General features: G+C 66.8%; 5 protein-coding genes across 5 annotated transcripts; 4 read left to right on the top strand and 1 right to left on the bottom strand.

The window, feature by feature from the left end:
- Nucleotides 1–243: 243 nt before the first annotated feature.
- CCDC86 (coiled-coil domain containing 86) lies at nt 244–2,050 on the top strand. The gene is made up of 4 exons (XM_084264108.1): nt 244–420; nt 910–1,039; nt 1,226–1,300; nt 1,667–2,050. Exons 1-4 carry the CDS (start codon nt 248–250, stop codon nt 1,796–1,798), a joined length of 510 nt encoding a protein of 169 aa, XP_084120234.1. The 5' UTR covers nt 244–247; the 3' UTR covers nt 1,799–2,050.
- Nucleotides 2,051–2,932: 882 nt separating this feature from the next.
- LOC311190820 (acyl-coenzyme A amino acid N-acyltransferase 1-like) lies at nt 2,933–5,127 on the top strand. The gene is made up of 4 exons (XM_084262858.1): nt 2,933–2,958; nt 3,573–4,042; nt 4,155–4,357; nt 4,456–5,127. The coding sequence occupies exons 2-4, from the start codon at nt 3,580–3,582 to the stop codon at nt 5,041–5,043; spliced, it is 1,254 nt and encodes a 417-aa protein (XP_084118984.1). The 5' UTR covers nt 2,933–2,958; nt 3,573–3,579; the 3' UTR covers nt 5,044–5,127.
- Nucleotides 5,128–6,523: 1,396 nt separating this feature from the next.
- ZP1 (zona pellucida glycoprotein 1) lies at nt 6,524–10,375 on the top strand (the record flags this gene model as incomplete). Its single annotated transcript, XM_084263832.1, has 11 exons — nt 6,524–6,683; nt 6,857–6,978; nt 7,079–8,357; nt 8,465–8,608; nt 8,741–8,925; nt 9,036–9,133; nt 9,298–9,425; nt 9,502–9,691; nt 9,806–9,956; nt 10,102–10,186; nt 10,269–10,375. 11 exons carry the CDS (start codon nt 6,524–6,526, stop codon nt 10,373–10,375), a joined length of 2,649 nt encoding a protein of 882 aa, XP_084119958.1.
- A 473-nt stretch (nt 10,376–10,848) lies between these two features.
- Nucleotides 10,849–14,939, bottom strand: PRPF19 (pre-mRNA processing factor 19). The gene is made up of 16 exons (XM_084264124.1): nt 14,776–14,939; nt 14,472–14,621; nt 13,762–13,838; nt 13,536–13,677; nt 13,330–13,403; nt 13,174–13,236; nt 13,019–13,060; nt 12,862–12,936; nt 12,685–12,760; nt 12,451–12,560; nt 12,179–12,334; nt 12,019–12,088; nt 11,763–11,848; nt 11,476–11,646; nt 11,255–11,360; nt 10,849–11,109 (listed from the first exon to the last, which is right to left on the bottom strand). The coding sequence occupies exons 1-16, from the start codon at nt 14,792–14,794 to the stop codon at nt 11,012–11,014; spliced, it is 1,515 nt and encodes a 504-aa protein (XP_084120250.1). The 5' UTR covers nt 14,795–14,939; the 3' UTR covers nt 10,849–11,011.
- Nucleotides 14,940–15,000: 61 nt separating this feature from the next.
- On the top strand, nt 15,001–17,458 carry TMEM109 (transmembrane protein 109). The gene is made up of 4 exons (XM_084264125.1): nt 15,001–15,192; nt 15,861–16,106; nt 16,181–16,283; nt 16,450–17,458. The coding sequence occupies exons 1-4, from the start codon at nt 15,067–15,069 to the stop codon at nt 16,818–16,820; spliced, it is 846 nt and encodes a 281-aa protein (XP_084120251.1). The 5' UTR covers nt 15,001–15,066; the 3' UTR covers nt 16,821–17,458.
- Nucleotides 17,459–18,152: the final 694 nt, after the last annotated feature.

Raw genomic sequence — 18,152 nt, 5'->3', positions numbered from 1 at the left:
GTTACAGCCCTCGCACCGGGCGGGATCGGGAAGGATGAAAGGCACCGGGAACGGGCCTGCCCGGCACAAACATGGCGGCTCCCATCCGGCAACGCCGTGGAGGTGGGGGGGGAGGCGGCGTTGCCCGACACAAAAATGGCGGCGAGAGGCTCGGCGCCGCCGCTCGTGCGATCGGAGCATGCGCCGGGCGCCGGTTTGGCGTCATCTCTCGGCTCCTTCGCAGGGGAAAGGGGGCGGCGTGGGGGGGATGGAGCAGGAGTGCGGCGCGGGCGCGGGGCCGGAGGCGGCCGGTGGGGCAGCCCCGAGGCCCCGGAAAGCCGCCAGGAAGCGAAAGGAGGCGGCGGCGGCGGCAGCGGCAGCCGCGATCCCGCGGGGCAGGCCGAAGTCGGGGCGGGTGTGGAAGGACCCCGGCAAGAAGAGGTGCCGGCCGGGGGTGGGGTGGGGCGGGACGCTGCGGGGCCGGCGGGGTCCCTGAGCCCGGGGAGGCCGGGAGTTCCGGGGGGAGGGGAGGGGGGGGTCCAGGGTGCCCTTTAACCCGGGGCGTGGGGTACACAGGGCTGTTTTGGGGGCGGGTTGACCTGGGAAAGACGTGGGGTGAAGGACAGGGGGGTCCGTAGGGGGAGCCCGGAGCCGCCTTTGAGCCTTAGGGAGGAGCGAGGGACCGAGGGTGTTTTGGGGGAGACCCGAGTCGGGGGGAAGGAGAGTTTGGAGGGTGTGATGAGGGCTGCAGGGTAAGGGGTGGGGGGGAGATAGAGTTCTGGTCCAGGGAGGGCCTGGAGAGAGCAGAGCTGTGTAGAGGCTCCGTGACCCCTGAGGAGCTGGGGCTGGGTCTCGGGGAGCTGGGGTTGTGGCTCCTGGAGATCTCGGGTTTGGCTCCTCTGGCTGCTGACACGGTCCCCACCTGCCTAGGTTCTCACACATGGTCCAGGACAAGGCCCTTCACACCTCCTGGGCCCGGAAGATGAAGGAGCGGCAAGAGAGGAAGCTCGTCCGGGACTTGGCACGACAGCTGCAGGAGGGGAAGCGGAAAGAGCGAGAGGTACCGGGGCTCGGGACCCCACAGGCGGCGGCGGCAGCGGCGCCCAGCCCCTCCATGGCACAGCGGCTGTGGCGCCGGGGTGGGGGGGAAGGTTTCTGTGGGGCAGGTGGGGGTTCTACTGTCCCAGGCTCTTTGAGCCCGGAGGGAGGAACCCACAAGGGACCCGTTTTGGTGCTGCTTCCGCAGGAGAAGAAACGGCGGCGGGAGGAGAACCTGAAGCGGCGCCTGGAGAACGAGCGGAAGGCGGAGATAGTCCAAGTGGTGAGTGTCCCGGCTGGGGTCACCGTGGGGGCTTGGCAGACCCGTGGCGCTGGGTCCCAGTTTGCTCCAGTTCCTCTACCCGGCTCCTCCTTTGGGGGATGCTGGGCGAACTGGGGGAATCCACGGTGTCTCCTCTGCTAAGGTGGGGAGGCAGCTTGAGAAAACCAGGGAGAGGGGGAGACCCTGAGGGTCGCACATGGGGCAGTAGCGCAAGGGAAATGGCATCGGTGGGGATCTGAGCACGCTGGAGGCTCCAGCTTGGGCTGTGCCACAGGGGTGGGAAGCCGGGACCCCCACTGTGCCTGCCCCATGTGCTTTCCCCCCTTGAAATCCCGCCTTTTGCTCCCCCTCTCCCCCAACCCCCAGATCCGGAACCCGCTAAAGCTGAAGCGGGCGAAGAAGAAGCAGCTGCGGCGGGTGGAGAAGCGGGACACGCTGGCCCTGCTCCAGAAGACGCCGGTGCGACGCAAAGCGGTGGCCGAACAAGCCGGGAAATGAGACAGCGCCGTGCCCAGAGGCCTTTGCTCCGGGCCCTGCTCCTCTCCAGGGGCTGTTCCTCAGTTTGGGGGGCAGGAGTGGCTGCCCAGCCCCTTGGTGTTGGACAGACAGCGGGACAGAGCCAGGCTGGGTGGATTACACAGGGAACCAGCTGCCGGATCCCGCCCTGCGGATTGTGGGGGTGCTGGGGGCCAGAGAACTGCTTCACCTGCCCCCATCTGCTTATTGTTCATAAAACCGAGAAGGAGCTGATCCAGACTCGCCTCCAACACTGCGGGGCGGGGGGCTGGGGGTCTGCAGCTCCGGCTTGGGGCTTTCCATCAGCCTTCCTGGGGTTGTGGAGCACCATGGCGCTTCACCCCACCCTGAGGTTCCCCGTCCTCCACGGGGGATCTCCTTGGGCTTGAGCCCTGGAGCCTGTCACGAAGGGAGGTGGGGAGAGGGGGGTGAGTTACATCTTTGCTGTGCTGCCTGGGGCGGTGGAGGGGAGAGCTTGTGTGGCTGGCTGCCACCCTTTTCAGGGGAAGCTGGGGAGGAAGAGGCTGGGAGTGGGAGACCTACACCGATTTCTTCACCCTTTCGGTTTTTTTGGGTGTGGAAACGCCCCTTTCTGCATTCCTGGGGAGGGCCTGGGCTGTGAGCCACCCCTGCAGTGAGGAAGGGGTCCGGGAGTGAGTAAACACCAGGCTTGGGGGGAGGGGGGAACCCTGGCCTGGGTGGGCATGGTGGTTCCTGGGTCCCAGGAGCTTCATCCTTGGGGGTCAGCTGGCAGGGGGACACACATGGGGACCAAGCCTGTGACTTCGGGGGCACTGATGGCCATGGGGGGAGCTGAGCAAAGATCTGGGGTGTGTTAATCACAGGGAACCCCGATAAGAGGGGAGGAAATTGGTGGTGGGGGGAGCAAAGCTCCCCCTTTTCCCCCCACAGTAGGACCTCGGAGTGTTCACAGCCTCCAGCCAGGGCATCCCTAGGGAAGGGGTGAGGGGTTTTGGGGTGCTGTGGGGCGGTGGCTGGGCTGGTATGGGGTCATGGGGCAGGAGGGCTCTGCCCTCGCTGCCTCCCGAGTTAATATTTGCTGAGGCGGGAGTGGAGCCCGGCCACTCCCACCCACTGCTGCCCAGAGACACGGCACCAGCCCGGCATAACCTTCCCGCTGAGTAAGAGGGGCTTTGAAGCCCATCCTTGTGGCTTCGGGGCTGGCAGGCAGGCAGGGCTTTGGGGGTGGGGGTGGGGGTGTGGGAGCGGGGGCTGGTTGTTCCTGGCATGGGGTAAGCCAACTTGGCATCTCCTCCCAGGGTTGGGCTGGGGCCAATGTCTAACCGCGCTCCGTACTGGGTGCCGCGGCCTGCCTGGCTGTGCTGAGGGGCGCTGGGGTCTGTGGGGGAGTTGGGGGGGTGGAACTGCAGCTTCCTGCCCCCCCCTCTGAGCTGGTCTGGCCAGGGAGGGCAGAGACTGGGGAGAGGGGATGTGGGGTGGAAGGGAATGGGGTGTCTATGCAAGTTTAGGGGGGCTGCTGGAGGGGAATTTGGGGAGGCTGGAGAGGCGCCAGGGAGGGGCGTGGTGCTGCCCTGGCACCGGGGATGCCAGCGGAACTGTCCAGGCTGTGAACCCCATTGCGTGACCACCAAGTTAGGGTCCCAGGGGAACGTTCTCCTGCCACCCCCCCTAAGCACCCTCCCGACTCCCCGCTCAGGGCAGAAGGTTACCCCACGCGAGGGGACGGGTGGTGTGGAGAGGGATGCTGAGCAGTGACGCCCGTCTCCATCCCTAGGTGCACCATGGTGGAGCTAACGGTGACGCCGCAGTCCTCGCTGGCTGACCGGCCGGTGCAGGTCCAGGTCCGGGGCCTGTCCCCATCGCAGCTCGTCACCCTCTGCTCCTCGCTGACGGACGAGCAAGGCCAGCGCTTCCAGGCGCGGGCCTTCTTCCGCGCCGATGAAGCCGGCGAGGTGGATCCGGGCCGGCACGCTGCCCTGGGGGGCAGCTACTCCGGCGTCTGGCCCATGGGCCTCTTCTGGTTCCTGCAGCCCGACACGCTCTTCCGACGCCTGGTTAAGCGGGACGTGGCCGGTAGCCCCTTCATCGTCTGGCTGGAGGTCTATGACGGCCTCCACATCGTCACCACGCCTGAGGACCAGCCCTTGGTGTCCTGCAAGGCCGAGCGCTGGTACATGGCGCCCGGCACGCAGCGGGTGCCCATCCGCGAGGGCAGGGTCCGCGGGGCCCTTTTCTTGCCGCCTGGTGAGCAGCCACACACACACACACACACGGGGAACCCCCCAGGGGTGGGGGGCTGACAGCGGTGTGTCCCCTTCTGCCGCACTGGCGGTGACGGGTGTCTCTCTGCCCGCAGGACCGGGCCCCTTCCCGGGGGTGATTGACCTGTTTGGGGGTGCGGGCGGCCTCATCGAGTTCCGCGCAGGGCTGCTGGCCAGCCATGGCTTCGCAGTGCTGGCGCTGGCTTTCTTCGCCTACGCCGACCTGCCCCGCACCCTGACGCAGCTCGACCTGGAGTATTTCGAGGAGGCAGCCGAGCTGCTGCTCCGACACCCCAAGGTGAGCCTTGGGGACAAGGGACATCTCTGTAAGGTGTCTCCATGATGCCCTGGTGACACCTCGGCAACGTCCCGGCTCCTTCTTTCCTCCCGCTGCAGGTGCGAGGTCCCGGCCTGGGCGTCGTCGGTGTCTCCAAAGGAGGGGAGGTGGCCTTGTCCATGGCCACCTTCCTCCCGCAAGTGGTGGCCACGGTGTGGATCAACGGCACGTCCTCCCTCCATGGCAACCCCCTGGTCTACAAGGACCTTCACATCCCTCCCATCCCCTACTGCACCGAGCGCATGCTCTTCACCGAGCTGGGGGCTCTGGATAACTCGGCCATCTTCGCTGACCCCCGGGACCCCGCCTACAGCGCCTCAGCCATCCCCACCGAGAAGATCCGGGGGAAGGTCCTTTTTGTGGTGGGGGAGGCCGACCGCAGCTTCAACAGCAAGCTGTTTGCCGAGCTGGCCATGGCACGGATGCCGCCGGAGAGCTGCCGTCTCCTTTCCTACCCGGGGGCTGGGCACTTGATTGAGCCCCCCGGGTCCCCCCTCTGCAGCACCTCCAGCATCCGGGGTACCCCGCGACCGGTGGTGTGGGGGGGCGAAGCCCAGTCCCACGCCAAAGCCCAAGACCACTCGTGGCAGGAGATTGTCCAGTTTTTGGAGCTTCACCTGGGCCCTGCTGCCACCATGAAGCTGTGAGGGCTGCAGGGAGGGTGAGGGGGGTGGGGGGGAAAGGGCCGCGTTGTACCCCCACACCCCCCTGTCAATAATAAAGTAAACCTTGCCAGCTGCCCCTGCCTGTGCTTACGGCGTGGCGGCACCCATGGCTGGATAGGACCAGCCCTGGCCCACCCGTGTCATGTTTGGATGAGGCCATTCAGGTTTTGGGGGGGTCAAGAAGGGGCTATGTCCAAACCATGAGCTGGGGTTTGGAGCTACAAGCTCGTGGGAGCTGGGGGTGGGGTTTTATACCCCCCGGGAATGATGAGGACAGAGGCTCCTATGCAGCGGGAGGGATTTAACCCACCCCTGACCCACGCCCCCAAAACCCTGAGGCTGGCACCCGGGTACTTGGGCATGTTCACACCCAGCATGTGCCGGGGCAGGGTACAGGAGCCGGCCGTGTCCGTCACACTGAGAAGGAGGAGGAGGGAAGGGTGGAGGGTGTGTGTGGGGGTGACTCAGTCTGCCATAAAGATAAGATCCAGAAGGGAAAGTTCTGGAGAGGAGAACCCACAAAGGTGTTCGGCAGCTACCCCTGGGGACCAATGTCCACCCTCCTTTGCCATCCCTGGGGACCAAGGTCCTCCCTCCCCATCCCTGGGGACCAAGGTCCCTCTTTCTCAACCCTGGGGACCAAGGTCCTCCCTCCCCATCCCTGGGGACCAAGGTCCCTCTTTCCCATCCCTGGGCACCAGTGAGACCCGGCTCCAGCTTTTCATTGGGCTACTGCCCATCACTTGGCCACAGCTCCCCATCCACTGGGGAACAAGCATCTCACAGCTTGGATCCCTCTACGCTGTGCCTCCTAGTTGGGGTTGGCCACGACCACCCTTGCTGTAGGGTGAGGGCAGGGCAGTGGGGTGCCAGTAAGCACCCCAGAGCTGAGGACGGTGACAGCTGGGCTTGGGGGGGCCTGGGGGCAACCCCCGTCATTCTTGGGGCACTGCCAGCAGGGCACTGCCAGGATGTGCAGACTCTAGCGAGGAGATTTGGGGACAACAACCCCCCACAAGACCTCCCTGGGGCCGTGCCATGGTGCTTTCTCGGTCCACATGGCTGCCCTGGCAGCAAGGAGACGGTGTCCTCATGGTCTCATGGCAAAGCCCAAGGCCATGTGGCAAGTGGGGAGGTGGGCTACCCCCCTGCCCAGCACCGTCTCCAGTCCCCGTTGGCGGGGACGGCGTGTCCTGCCATGGGATGAGCCGGTGCTTTGACCAGCATTTCAGTTCCTCTCCGGTCAGCCTGGCACGGGCACGGGAGGTGAGCAGGGGCAGCGAGGTCGCCGGCAGCAGGGGAGCGAGGAGCCCTGGCAAGCACCATCCCGGCACGGCCTCACCGGTCATCTGATCAACCCCCACCCCCGGCCCCGTTCCAGCTGGACGGGTATAAATCTGCGCCCGCGGTGCCAACCCAGGAGATCCTGGTGCTCCAGACTGCGCTCGCCGCCGCCATCGCCATGGGCCGGAGCTTCTCCTTCCTCCTCCTGCTGCTCCTCCTGCCCCTGGATCCCGGAGCCCCCTTCTCGCTCCTGCGGTACCGCTATGACTGCGGCGACTACGGCATGCGGCTGCTGGCCTATCCCACCCGCGGCCGCAGCGTCCGCTTCAAAGTTGTGGGTGAGTTTTGGGGAGGACAGAGGATGGGGGGGGAGAGGGGGTGGGTCCAGATCACCCCAAAACACCTCGAAGAACCTTCACTGTGGGGCAGGGAGGGTTTCTGCTTCCTCCGGGGTGGGGGGGAGCACCACAACACCTGTTTGTGCCCCGTTGTGCCCACGGTGTTCCCGCAGATGAATTCGGCACCCGCTTTGACGTGGCCAACTGCTCCATCTGCCTCCACTGGCTCAACACCGGGGCAGATGGCGCCGTCATCTTCTCCTCCGGCTACGAGGGCTGCCACGTCCTGGTGAAGGTGAAGGGCCCGTCCCACACGTGGTCCCACTCCTGCTGCCAGTGGGCCTGGATGGTGGGGTTTGGGGGGGGTGACTGTCCCTCTGTCCCCCCCACCGCAGGAGGACCACTACATCCTGAGGGTACAGCTGGAGGAGTTGCTGCTCAGCGGGGTCCTGGCTGCGTCCTACGATGTCAACATGACCTGTCTCCAGCCCAGCAATGACAAGCCCCTCACGGACGGCAGCGTGCACACCGAGCTCCGGGGGAACGGTGCCCAGCGGCCCCAGACTGATGTCCTCGTCCCCCTGTCCCAGCCTGGGATCCTGCACCACGTGTCCCAACCCGCCCTCACCCTCCCAGGCCCCCAGCTTTCCCCCCACGCCCACACCGAGCAGGCTTACTCTGGTGGTCGGACCGAGCCGGTCCTGGTGCACAACGGGCTGCAGGCCCAAGCCCAGCCTGGCCCGGTTCGCCCCGGCCTTCAGCCCCAGCCAGGCATCGGTCGCCCCATCACCCAACCCCAGCCAGGTTTCATACGTCCGGGCATGCGGCCCCCAGCCCAGCCTGGCCTGGCGCACCCCGGGGCACAGTCTCAACCAGGGGGTCAGACCCCAAACCAGCCCGGGCTGGCGCACCCATGGGCTCAAACCCAACTGGGGCTCCTTCGCCCGGGGGGTCAGACCCCAAACCAGCCAGGGTTGGTGCACCCCGGGGCTCAAAGCCAACTGGGGCTCCTTCGCCCGGGGGGTCAGACCCCAAACCAGCCTGGGCTGGCGCACCCTGGGGCTCAAAGCCAACTGGGGCTCCTTCGCCCAGGGGGTCAGACCCCAAACCAGCCAGGGTTGGCACATCCTGGAGCTCAAACCCAACCAGGGTTCCTTCGCCCGGGGTTTGTGCCCCAAAACCAGCCGGGGCTGGTGCATCCCAATGGCCAGACTGGTTTAACGCACGCTGGTGCTCAAACTCAAGCAGGCTTTGTACGCCCAGGAGCTCAGCCTCAAAGGCAATTGGGCTTAGCTCGCCCCAACCTTCAGACCCCCTCCCAGGCTGGTCTCCACCCTGGGCTCCAGAACCAAGTTGGGCTGGTTCACTCCAGCTCCCAGTCCCACTCCAGTCTGGTTCACTCCAGCTCCCAGTCCCAGTCCAGCCTGGTGCAGCCAGCTCTCCAGAGCCAAGCTGCGCTGATACATCCCAACCGTCCCCGCCCGGGTGCAGCACAGCCAGGACTCCAATCCCGCCCCGGTTTCGTGCGCCCCGGGCTCCAGGCTCAGCTTCAGCCGGGTTTGGTGCACCCAGGACTGCAGCCCCAAGCCCAGCCAGGTTTACTGCGCCCCGGGCTTCAATCCCAGCCCAGCCTGCTCCAATCCACGGCTCTCTTCTACCCCTCGGCTGGGGCAGGTAAGCCGGAGCGGTGGGACGGAGGGGACAGGGAGGGGAGGGGTCAGAGCTGCAGGGGGATGTTCAGGGGGGACACCGAGGGCAGTGTCCCCTCTCTGCCACCCCAGGCATCCAGCTGACACGCGAGCAGTGCCAGGTAGCCGTGGGGCGGATGCCCTGTGTGGCCGCCCAGGGCCGGGAGGCGTGTGTGCAGGCAGGGTGCTGCTACGATGACATGGACCGCCTCACGCCCTGCTACTACGGCGACACGGGTAAGGATGCTGGGTGGGGGTCCCTGGGGACACCCCCTCAGCCAGCACCCGCCCTGGTGAGAGGGGAGAAGGGGAGCTGGGTGAGGGGGGGGGGTTTGCTGAGGCTGGTGGAGTCGCTCCCTCGTGCTGCAGCCACGGTGCAGTGCCTGCTGGATGGACGCTTCGTGCTGGTGGTGCCGCGCGGCCGGAGCGCCCAGCCCTACAACCTGGACAGCGTGCGCCTGGCCAGCACCCAGCCCGGCTGCGAGCCCGTCAGGGTGACAGAGACCTTCGTCATGTTCCGCTTCCCCGTCACCCAGTGCGGCACCACCGTCCAGGTGGGGAGGGGGAGGGACCATCCCACCTCCCCTGGACCCTCAGAGCGGGGATGGGGGGACAAACACATCCCCCCCACACACACCTGACCCCACCTGCATGCCCATCCCAGGCGATCGAGGACCGGTTGATCTATGAGAACCAGCTCATCTCCACCATCGATGTGCAGGGGTCCCCCCGTGGCTCCGTCACACGGGACAGCATCTACATGTAAGGGGAGGGTGGGCAAAGCTCCCATTCCTCAAGCAAAGCCCATCCTGCAACCCCCCAGTGCAGTATTCCAACCAGAGCCCGCCAGGGGTGCTCCACACCCCCTCCTTGGGCTGGGGGAGCAGGGGGGAGACCCCTGTCTGAGCTCACTCTACTCCCCGCAGCCTTCAAGCCCGCTGCATCTACAACGCTAGCGAGCTGCTGCTGCTGGGCATGGAGGTGGCCGTGCCCCCCACAGCCATCCCTCTGGCCATGCCAGGGCCCCTGGGGCTCCAGCTGCGCATCGCCACGGGTGAGCAGCCGGGACCCCCTCCCTTTCACTGGCATCACCCGCCTTTGGCCCCCTCAGCTTCTCCCCCTTCCTGCAGACGAGAGCTACAGCTCCTACCACCCCGACGGCGACTTCCCCTTGGTGCGGGTGCTCCGGGACCCCATCTACGTGGAGGTTCGGCTCCTGCACAAGACAGACCCCAATTTGGTGCTGGTGCTGCACCAGTGCTGGGCGTCCCCCAGCACTGACACCGCAGCCGAGCCGCAGTGGCCCATCCTGGTAGATGGGTGAGCTGGGGACAGGGCCATTATGCACACAGGAGGAGGGAGAATGGGGGAGGGAGGGAGGGTGGGTGGGTGGTGGTCACCCGCCCTGACCAAGCGTCCCTCCACCCTCCCCAGGTGTCCCTTCACAGGGGACAACTACAGGACCCAGCTGGTGCCTGTGGGCCCGGCCTCGCCGCAGCTGCCCTTCCCCAGCCACTACCAGCGCTTCATCATCTCTACCTTCACCTTTGTGGAGCCCCCCACCATGGCAGTGCTGGAGGGGGAGGTAAGTGACAGGAGAGGGTCACCCATCACCCCAAACCCCCTCCCTGGCTGCCCCACAGGGCCAGCTCCACACCCCAGCCCCATGCTGGAGGTTCCTTGGGGTGCCTTCTCCGAGGGTACCCCACCTCTGACGCATTGACTTCCAGGTGTACATTTCATGCAGCGCATCCGTGTGCCACCTGGCACAGCCCGAGCCCTGCCGCCCCTCCTGCCAGCTTGGGGTGCCCTCACGTAAGTTGGGGTGCTCCCCCCAGACCCCTTCAGTGCTGCCTGGCCCTGGCTTTCCCCACCGACCCCCTGATCCTCTCCCCAGGAGCACGCCGGGCTCTCGGGGACACAAGGGCAGCTGGAGCCACGACCACCATCACCTCCCAGGGCCGCATCCTCATCCCAAAGGGCCCCAAGGTGCAGCGGGGCTGAGCCCCACAGTGCCAGGCGAGCACCCCATCGCTACCTCCTTGCGTCTTCAGCCCCACTCCCACTCCTCCTCTTCCTCCTGCCTCCAGCCAGGTGCATGCTGGAAGAATAAACTCACGTTTATGGCCGTGGTGGTGGTTTGTTGGGGGCTGGGAGTAGGGGGACCCCTGACCCAGAGCCAGCCCTGGCTCAGCCCATGCGTCTCCCAGTGTGGTCAGAGCCCTGTGGGTGCGGCCCAGGGCCTGGCACGCGCCACTTACGGTGAACAATCCTTTTATTATTCTCATCTTCAGAGTACAAACCTCACACAGGCGTCCCCTTATCCCCCCTCCCTCCCCACATCCCACCCCCCAGTGCTCCCTCCCCAGGGCTCTAGGCTCAGAGCCTTCTGCTGCATCAGTTACAGCCACGACGGCAGCTCTAAAACCAGGAAAAACCCCAACTAACCCCCCCAACCCCCTCCCCCCAAAGCTGGAAAAAGGAAAAAAAAACCCCAAAACAACAAATCCATGAGGCAGCAGGAGGGCGACTCGCCCCTTCCCTGCTGGCAACAGCTACAGGAGGGGAGCAGGGAGGAATAAGGACCCCTTTGCTGCCCACCCCGCCCTCATGCCCCAGCACTACCCCCACAGCCGGGACCTAGAGGCTGTAGAACTTGAGGCTCCGGTCCATGCCTGTCGAGGCGATGAACTTGGCGTGGTGACCGAAAGCCACTCCCGTGGTGAGGCCACTGTGCTCTGCCGGAGGGAAGGAGAGATGCCGGTTACAGCACCAGCAGAGCCAGGCTGGCTCCGTGCTCACAGAAAGGGTTTGGGGAGGGGGTTTGTAACCCCCATCTGGCTCAGCGTTGCCCCCCTCTGCCCACCCCCGAGCCCCTCTCACCAGTGAAGTGAAGGATTTCTGTCCACTGCTTGCAGATGTAGATCTGGACATCCGTCCCGCCCAGGGCGAGGTAGGTGCCGCTCTGGTCAAAGATGAGAGATTTCACCTGCGGAGGAGAAGGGGGGGTGAGGGCCAAGGAGCTCCAAACAATCTCTGGGGGATGGGGGAGGGGGGCTTCCCCTGCATCTTCAAGGAGGGGACAAAGAAGCGCTCGCACCCACCTCAAAGTTGTTGTCCAGCTGCAAGGTCTTGAAGTTCTTGAGCTTACGCAAGTCCCAGAGCTTGACCGAGGAGTCGTCGGCTGCCGTGGCCAGGTAGTAGCCGTTCTCGGAGAAGGCGATGCTGGTGATGGGCCCCGAGTGGCCCGGGAAGTTGGCCACGTTGGTGCGTTCCTGGGGGGAAAGAGGTTTGGGAAGGGGCTGGGAAGCACAGCTCCAGGAGCCTACCTCAGAGCTCTGCGGAGTGGAAAGGGACCGATCACCCCCTGTGTGCCCAGGGCCAGCCCTACCTTCAGATCCCAGATCTTGATCTGAGAGTCCATGGTTCCTGTCCCAAAAATGAGCCCATCCGGGTGGAACTGGGCACAGGTGAGAGCTGCGGAGGGGTAGAAGGTTGGGGAGACCTCGCTTTCCCAGCTGCCAGCCCCCAGCCCAGAGTTATTCTGAGCTCCAAGAGCCCAGCGACCCAGAGGGGCAGCTAAATACCCCCTCTCCAGGCTCTGAACTCCCCCTCTCTGGGTGGGGATAAGCCACCATAAGCCTTACCGCAGCCAGAGCTCTCATCCGTCACCTTGGTGAGGACACGGCCGGTCTGGATATCGGAGAAAGCCCAGTACTGGAATAGAGGAAGGGGTCGGAGAGGTGAGAAATGGGAGAAGTGTGTGTGTGTCTGGGGGGCTGTGTGGGGCACGGGGACGCGGCTCACCTGGTCATCGGAGGAGCTGAGAAGGTAATCGCCTGTGGCGTGGAGGCTCAGCCCCGTGACCGAGCCCTCGTGGGCGCGCACGACCTGCACGCAGGAGGCGTTGGGCACAGACCAGATCCGGATGGTGGCATCGGGAGAAGCCGAGAACACCAAGTCCTGGAGAGGGGGGAAAAAAAAGTTAAACACCCCCCCCCCCAAAAAAAAACCCATCCCTGAAGTCCTAAATCTTTGAGCCTGAACCTGAGCACTGTGGCAGAAGAGGCTGAACGCACCTGAGACGGGTGGAAGACGACGCTGGTGACCTTCTTGGTGTGTCCCTTGAGCGTCGCCAGGATCTGCTCCGAGCTCTTGTCAAACACGATGACGTTTTTATCAGCCCCACCTGGAAAACCCAGCGAGGAACGGTGAGAGATGGGGGGCGGTGGCCAACCGAGAGCTGTCCTGAAAGGGTCCCCCCAAAAAGATGGGAGAGCAACTCCAATGCTACATGGAGGTGGCTCCCTTACCGGTGAGGATCTTGTTGGTGTCGGAAGGACAGAGGTCCAAGGCAAGGATCCCCGGGATGCTGGCGCTGTGCAGCCCCTGCACGAGGTGAGAGGCTGCCCGGTTAACGCTGCAAGCCCAAAAACTTGCCCCATGAGGGGACTGAAAAGCCCTGGGGGGAGGGGTTTCCCCGCACTCACCACATGGGAAGCGACCTGACGGTACTTGCTGAGCTCCTCCGGCTTCACCAGCTCCTCGGGAACCGTCTTGCCTCTCTGCGAAGGGAAAACGGGGAGGAGATGAAGCACCGGCAGCGCGGCTGCCGCGGTGCTTTTGGGGTGAAGAGGGGCAGGTTACCTTCTTACGCTCCGTGGTCAGCACCGTAGCCTTGTCTTGGAGCTAGGAAATGAGAGAGGAGACATCACCACCTGGCTGGCTCGACCGCGACGCCCGCGGTGCCGGGGAAGAGGGAGAACACCGCCGGTGACGGCGGGGGCAGCGCAGCCCTTTACCTTCTGGATGATCTCGGGGGTCATGCCCGCGAGCTCGCCCAGATCCATGGCCTCCCCAGCTCCCTGTGGGAGAGGAAGGAAGCCGTTACCGTGAGGGAACACGGGGGGGGAAAAGAGGGGACTGGAGAAGCTGGCTGGGGGGCACACACAACTCACCGCCACGTTTGGCTGGGAGGACGGCACCGCCTGGGGCACGATGAGGCCGGCCTGTGGCTTCAGAGTCGCCAGAGCTGTGAGGGATGAGGAAGGATGACGCGCCCGGTGCAACGATCGTTGCCAGGAGCACCCTCCGCACCACGCGCCGCTGGCCCCCCTTCCCCACCCCCTAACCCACAGGGTGTTCCCCGGCCCGGCCCTGTCACCTTCTCTGGCGGCTGTGACCTCCTTGGTGAGCCGCGCGATGACACGGCACGCGGCATCGTGCTGGTAGAGCGCGTGGGACAGCTCCTGGCGCGTGGTCTGCAGCTGCTGGCGGAGGGTGAAGCTGTGCAGCATGACGGCGTCCTAGCAGGACACAGGGGGGGGGACGGGCGTCAAGCTCAAGCACTGTGGCGCTCAGCTCCCCTCCCGGCTGCTGCCACCACTTACCCACTCGTCCTGGAGAGCCTTCAGGATGGCCGGGATGCTTGTGGCTGACGGGGGTTTGGGTCGGATTGGGTGGGCGACTGCCGGGGAGACAACATGGATGCATCAGGCGTGTCAACCACTGCAGCCCCGGTGGTCCCTTCTACCGCCTCTCCACCATATTGTTCCAATACCCCCTCCCAGACCGCTGTTCCCTTTAGCTGCCTCTCCCCCCTCCCCATACTGTACTTTGCCCCCTTCCCAACTAGCACCTCTCTGCCCCTACTGTACCCTACCATAACTCCTTCCCAAGTGGCATCTCTTGACCCCTGCCATACAGTACTGTAGCCCCTTCCCTGGCTGGCACCTCTCTGCCCCCACTGTACCATACCATACTCCCTGCCTTACCAGGGCTCCCTTCTATTGCTTCCCCACTGTACTGTACCATACCCTGCCCTGCTCCCCAACCAGGGCTCCCTTCCGCCACCTCTCCATCCCCACTATACCATATCTGCTCCCATCCGCCACCTCTCCATCCCTGCCCTACCATACCGTACCCTTCCCTAAACGGGGCTTCTCTGCCTCCACTGTACTGTGCCCCCTCCCTCACCAGGGCTCCCTTCTACCACCTCTGCACCCCCACCATACCGCTCCCCCCCCCCCCCACGCGTTTCCCCCCTCCCCGAGCCCGGCAGCCCCGGGGTGGCCCCACCGCCTCCGCTGCGGCCGCGCACCTTTGATGTCGATGAGCTGCTCCTCGGAGAGGGGCTGGTTGTTCACGGGGTCGGTGCCGTTCTCCGCGATGTACTTCTCGATCAGCCGCCGCTCGTAGACGTGGTTGGACACCGGGGATACGCAGGGGTGCTCGGGGACCTCGTTAGAAACTGCACCGGGAACCAGGGGTCACGGGCACGGCCGGGCCAGGCCCGGTAACATCCCCCCGCCCCCACCCCCCCCTCACACCTCCCCCCGCCGCGGCCCGGGAGGGCCCCGGCTCGGTACCGGCCGCCCCAGGCCGCCCGCTGCCGCCGCACTCACTGGAGCAGATGAGGGCCATGGCGGGCACCGGCCGGCCGCGCGGCCGCGGCTGGCGGCGCGCTGCGTTCCCAGAGGCGGGTTAACGGCTCCGGGCCGCGGTTCCGGTTCCGGCCGCCGCGACGTTCCCAGCGGCTCACGCGGCCGCGGCCGCCGCCAACCGGAACCGGAAATGCCGCCGCTGCCGCCGCCGCGCGCGCGCGCTCGCAGGGTCCCGCCGCCGAACCACGCGCGGGGCCGGGGCGTTTCCCGGCATGCCCCGCGCCCGCGTTGCCATAGCGACGGTATCCCGGCATGCAACGGGCACCACCCCCACCACCCCCACCCCGCGACCTACAGTTCCCGTCGTGCCCTGCGGCGGCGCGTCAGGCCCCGCCCCCCCGGCCCGGCCCGGCCCCGCAGCGCCCCCGTGTGGCGGCGGTGAGCGCTGCCCCGCCGCGAGGCACCGGGGCGGGGGGGGGGGGAGCCGGGAGGGGGGGGGGGATGGGGGGGGGGCTCACAGCGGGGCGCCGGGCCCGGGCCTGCGGGCGCCCCGGGGAGGGGGCTGTGTCCCGGGAGCGGGGCGGGCGCCGTGGGGTGGGGGCACCGGGGGGTCACTTGGAGTGGCGGGGAGGGCCGGGGGGGGGGGTCAGGGCTCGTCCCCGCCAGGGGTTTGAGGGTCCCCAGCCGGGCTCGGAGCCGCCGGGGGGCTGGGGGTGTGTGTGTGTGTGTGAGCCGCGGGTGCCCGGGCTGCGGGGGGGTTGGGGCGAGTAGCGGGGGCGGCCCCGGGGTGGGGGAGGTGGCCCGTCCCTCAGCTCCCCCGGGACACGGGGCGACAGGGAACCCCCCCCCCGCGATCCCGGCCGGGCCCGGGCCCTGGGCCGTGGTGGGCATGGCGCCTTGCTGCCGGGGAACCGGGCGGAGGGGGGGCTCGGCCCCGGGGCGGGATCCACGGGAACAGGGGGTCCCCTCCCTTCCGCACCGGGGAGCCTTCGGCCGCCCCCCCCCCCCCCCAGAACCCGACGTGGGAGCCTGCGATGGGCGGCGGGGGTGGCTCACACAGCCCGGGGGGGGGGCTCCCAGGGCCCCCACCCCCTCTCTCCCCACAGACACCGGAGGCAGGACCCCAAATGGGGGGCGACGTGGGGCGCCGGGCGCTGCCGGCCCTGCTCCTGCTGCTCCTGCTGCCGCGGACCCCCATCCTGGGGGCGACGGCGGGCGACGCTGAGGCACAGGACAGTCGGGATGGATTCCGTGACCGCGGCAACGACGACCTGCTGTCGCGGCTGGGCCGAGCCGTCTGGGGGGCTCTGGAGAGCTGGGTGGGCCCCCAGCCCCTGCGGCTGCTGGCGGAGGTGAGGCCCCAGGCCCGCAGCCGGCCCCCCAGCTCCCGTACGGCTCCCTGTGCCAGCACCCTCTCTCCCCGCAGAGCCTCTCTGCCACCCTCTGGGTCGTGTCCTCGGGGATCTCGGCGGCCCTGACCACACTCTGCAGGATCCTGGGGGATCTCCTGGCTGTGACCGGGATCGGCGGTGAGCCCCCGGGGCTGGCAGGGGCGGCTGTGGGACGTGGTGACCGACACTGTGTGGGGAGCGACCTGGCCGCGGGATGGTTTTGGCGCCTGATGCCACCACCGCGGCCTTGGCTCCCTGGTGACCCCCCCAACTCCTCCTCCTCCTCCTCCTCCTTCCCTCCCAGGGGACCGACTGCTGCGCGGGGTGACACTGGGTCCCGGCGAGGTGCAGCGGGTACTGCTGTGGGGGCTGGTGGCCATGGTGGGTTCCTGGCTGCTGTCCCGGCTGCGGGGGCTGCTGCTGCCCGCGCTGCGCTGGGTGAAGCTCTGCTGCTTCCTGGGTGCCTTCCTCCACGTCGCGGCCTCCCGGGAGACCCCCACAGTGCAGGCGGGGATGCTGCTGGGGCTCTGGGTGCTCTACGCCCTTTTGGGGCGCCTGGTGGGACCCTCCAGCCCCAGCAGCAAGCTGGATGCGGCCGTACGCAGCCTGGAGTGGAAGGTGGAGGAGCTGCGGCGGCGGCAGAAATGGGGGGGGCCCCCTAACTGGGAGGAGTGAGCCCCGTCGTCCTCCTCCTCCTCCTCGCTGCACTGTACCCCGTCGGCTTGGCTCCGTACCCCCAAGCATGTGTCTTGCCCCACTGAGCCCCTGCGGCTCTTCCTCTGCCTCCCCCCACCCCCCCAACCCTGCCCCCGTTCTCTGCTCCCGTTAGCCCACCCCAGGCCAGCCAGGGAGCCTCCCCCCAGTCCCACTGGGGGCACAGAGGAAGGGTGTCGTGCCCCCTCCCCCCGCCAAAGCTGGGGTCCCACTCCCCGCACACGCGCCACAGTGCCTTCACATGAGCTGAGAGTGCCTTCCTCCGGGGAGGGTGGGGGGGTCCTCCCATGGCAGCCCCCGCTCCCTTCCCACAGCCCCCCCCCCAACTCCAAATCCGGGCTCGCTCCGGAGGGGAGGTCAGGACACCCTAACACCCCCTTGCCCAGCCCTTTGTGCCGGCTGTGCCAGCAGCTCGCAGAGGAGAACCCACTCCCCACCTTGGGCATCTCCCCAGCCCACAAAAGGGGGCTGTGGTTGCGTGGGGGGGTCGCAGCACCCCCCCCCGGGCTGGCAGCTGGGCCCCCCGGGGTCTGTCCTTGGGTTTGAAGCTGCTTTTTAAACTGTTTTGGTGAGCAGGTCTGAATAAAGATGGTTTTCGTGCTGGCCCGGCTCAGCTGCTCTCCCTGTGGCCAGGGGGCACAGGTGGGCACCCCCCCCCCTCTGCCCCCAACTCAGGGTGAACGGGTTTGGGGAGGGGGACACACACGTGAGTGGGTGCCAGGGTGTGGGGCGGGTGCCTGTGCGTGTCCCTCTCCCTCTGTTTGCTGAGGAGGAGGAAGAGGGGGAGGCCTTCGTCCCCGTTGCCCTCCAGCCGTCCCCGCTGCCCTGCGCTGGCTGCTCTGCCTCCTGGCTATGGCTGGCCTCTGCTGCTCTCTCCCCAGTGCCTCCCAGTGCCTCCCAGTTGGGGAGGGACAGGGCAGGGATGGACACCAGTGGGTCTCTCCACATGGCCCATCGTGCCTGGTGCTGTGTGCTGGAGTGGGGAGGGGGATTGGGAGTGCGGGTGGGGGGCGGGATGGGGCTGGGGAACTGGGATGGGGAGCAGGGATGAGGGTGAGGAGTGGGATGGGGAGTGAGATGAAGGCGAGGAGCAGGTATAGGGGGTGGGATGGGGATGGGGAATGGGGAGTGGGGATGAGGATGTGGAGCAGGGATGAGGAGTGGGGTCAGAGGGTGAGGAGTGGGATGGGGTTGGGGAGTGGGGAGTGGGATGGGGATGGATAGTGGGAAATGAGATGGGGAGCAGGGATGAGGGTGGGGAGTGGGATGGGGAATGGGGATGAGACGGTGAGG

This window comes from Gallinula chloropus, assembly GCF_964237585.1.
Source record: "Gallinula chloropus genome assembly, chromosome: 4".
NCBI classification, from domain to species: domain Eukaryota; kingdom Metazoa; phylum Chordata; class Aves; order Gruiformes; family Rallidae; genus Gallinula; species Gallinula chloropus.
The sequence above is the reverse complement of the archived record's forward strand: the minus strand, read 5'-3'. Positions and strand labels throughout refer to the sequence as shown.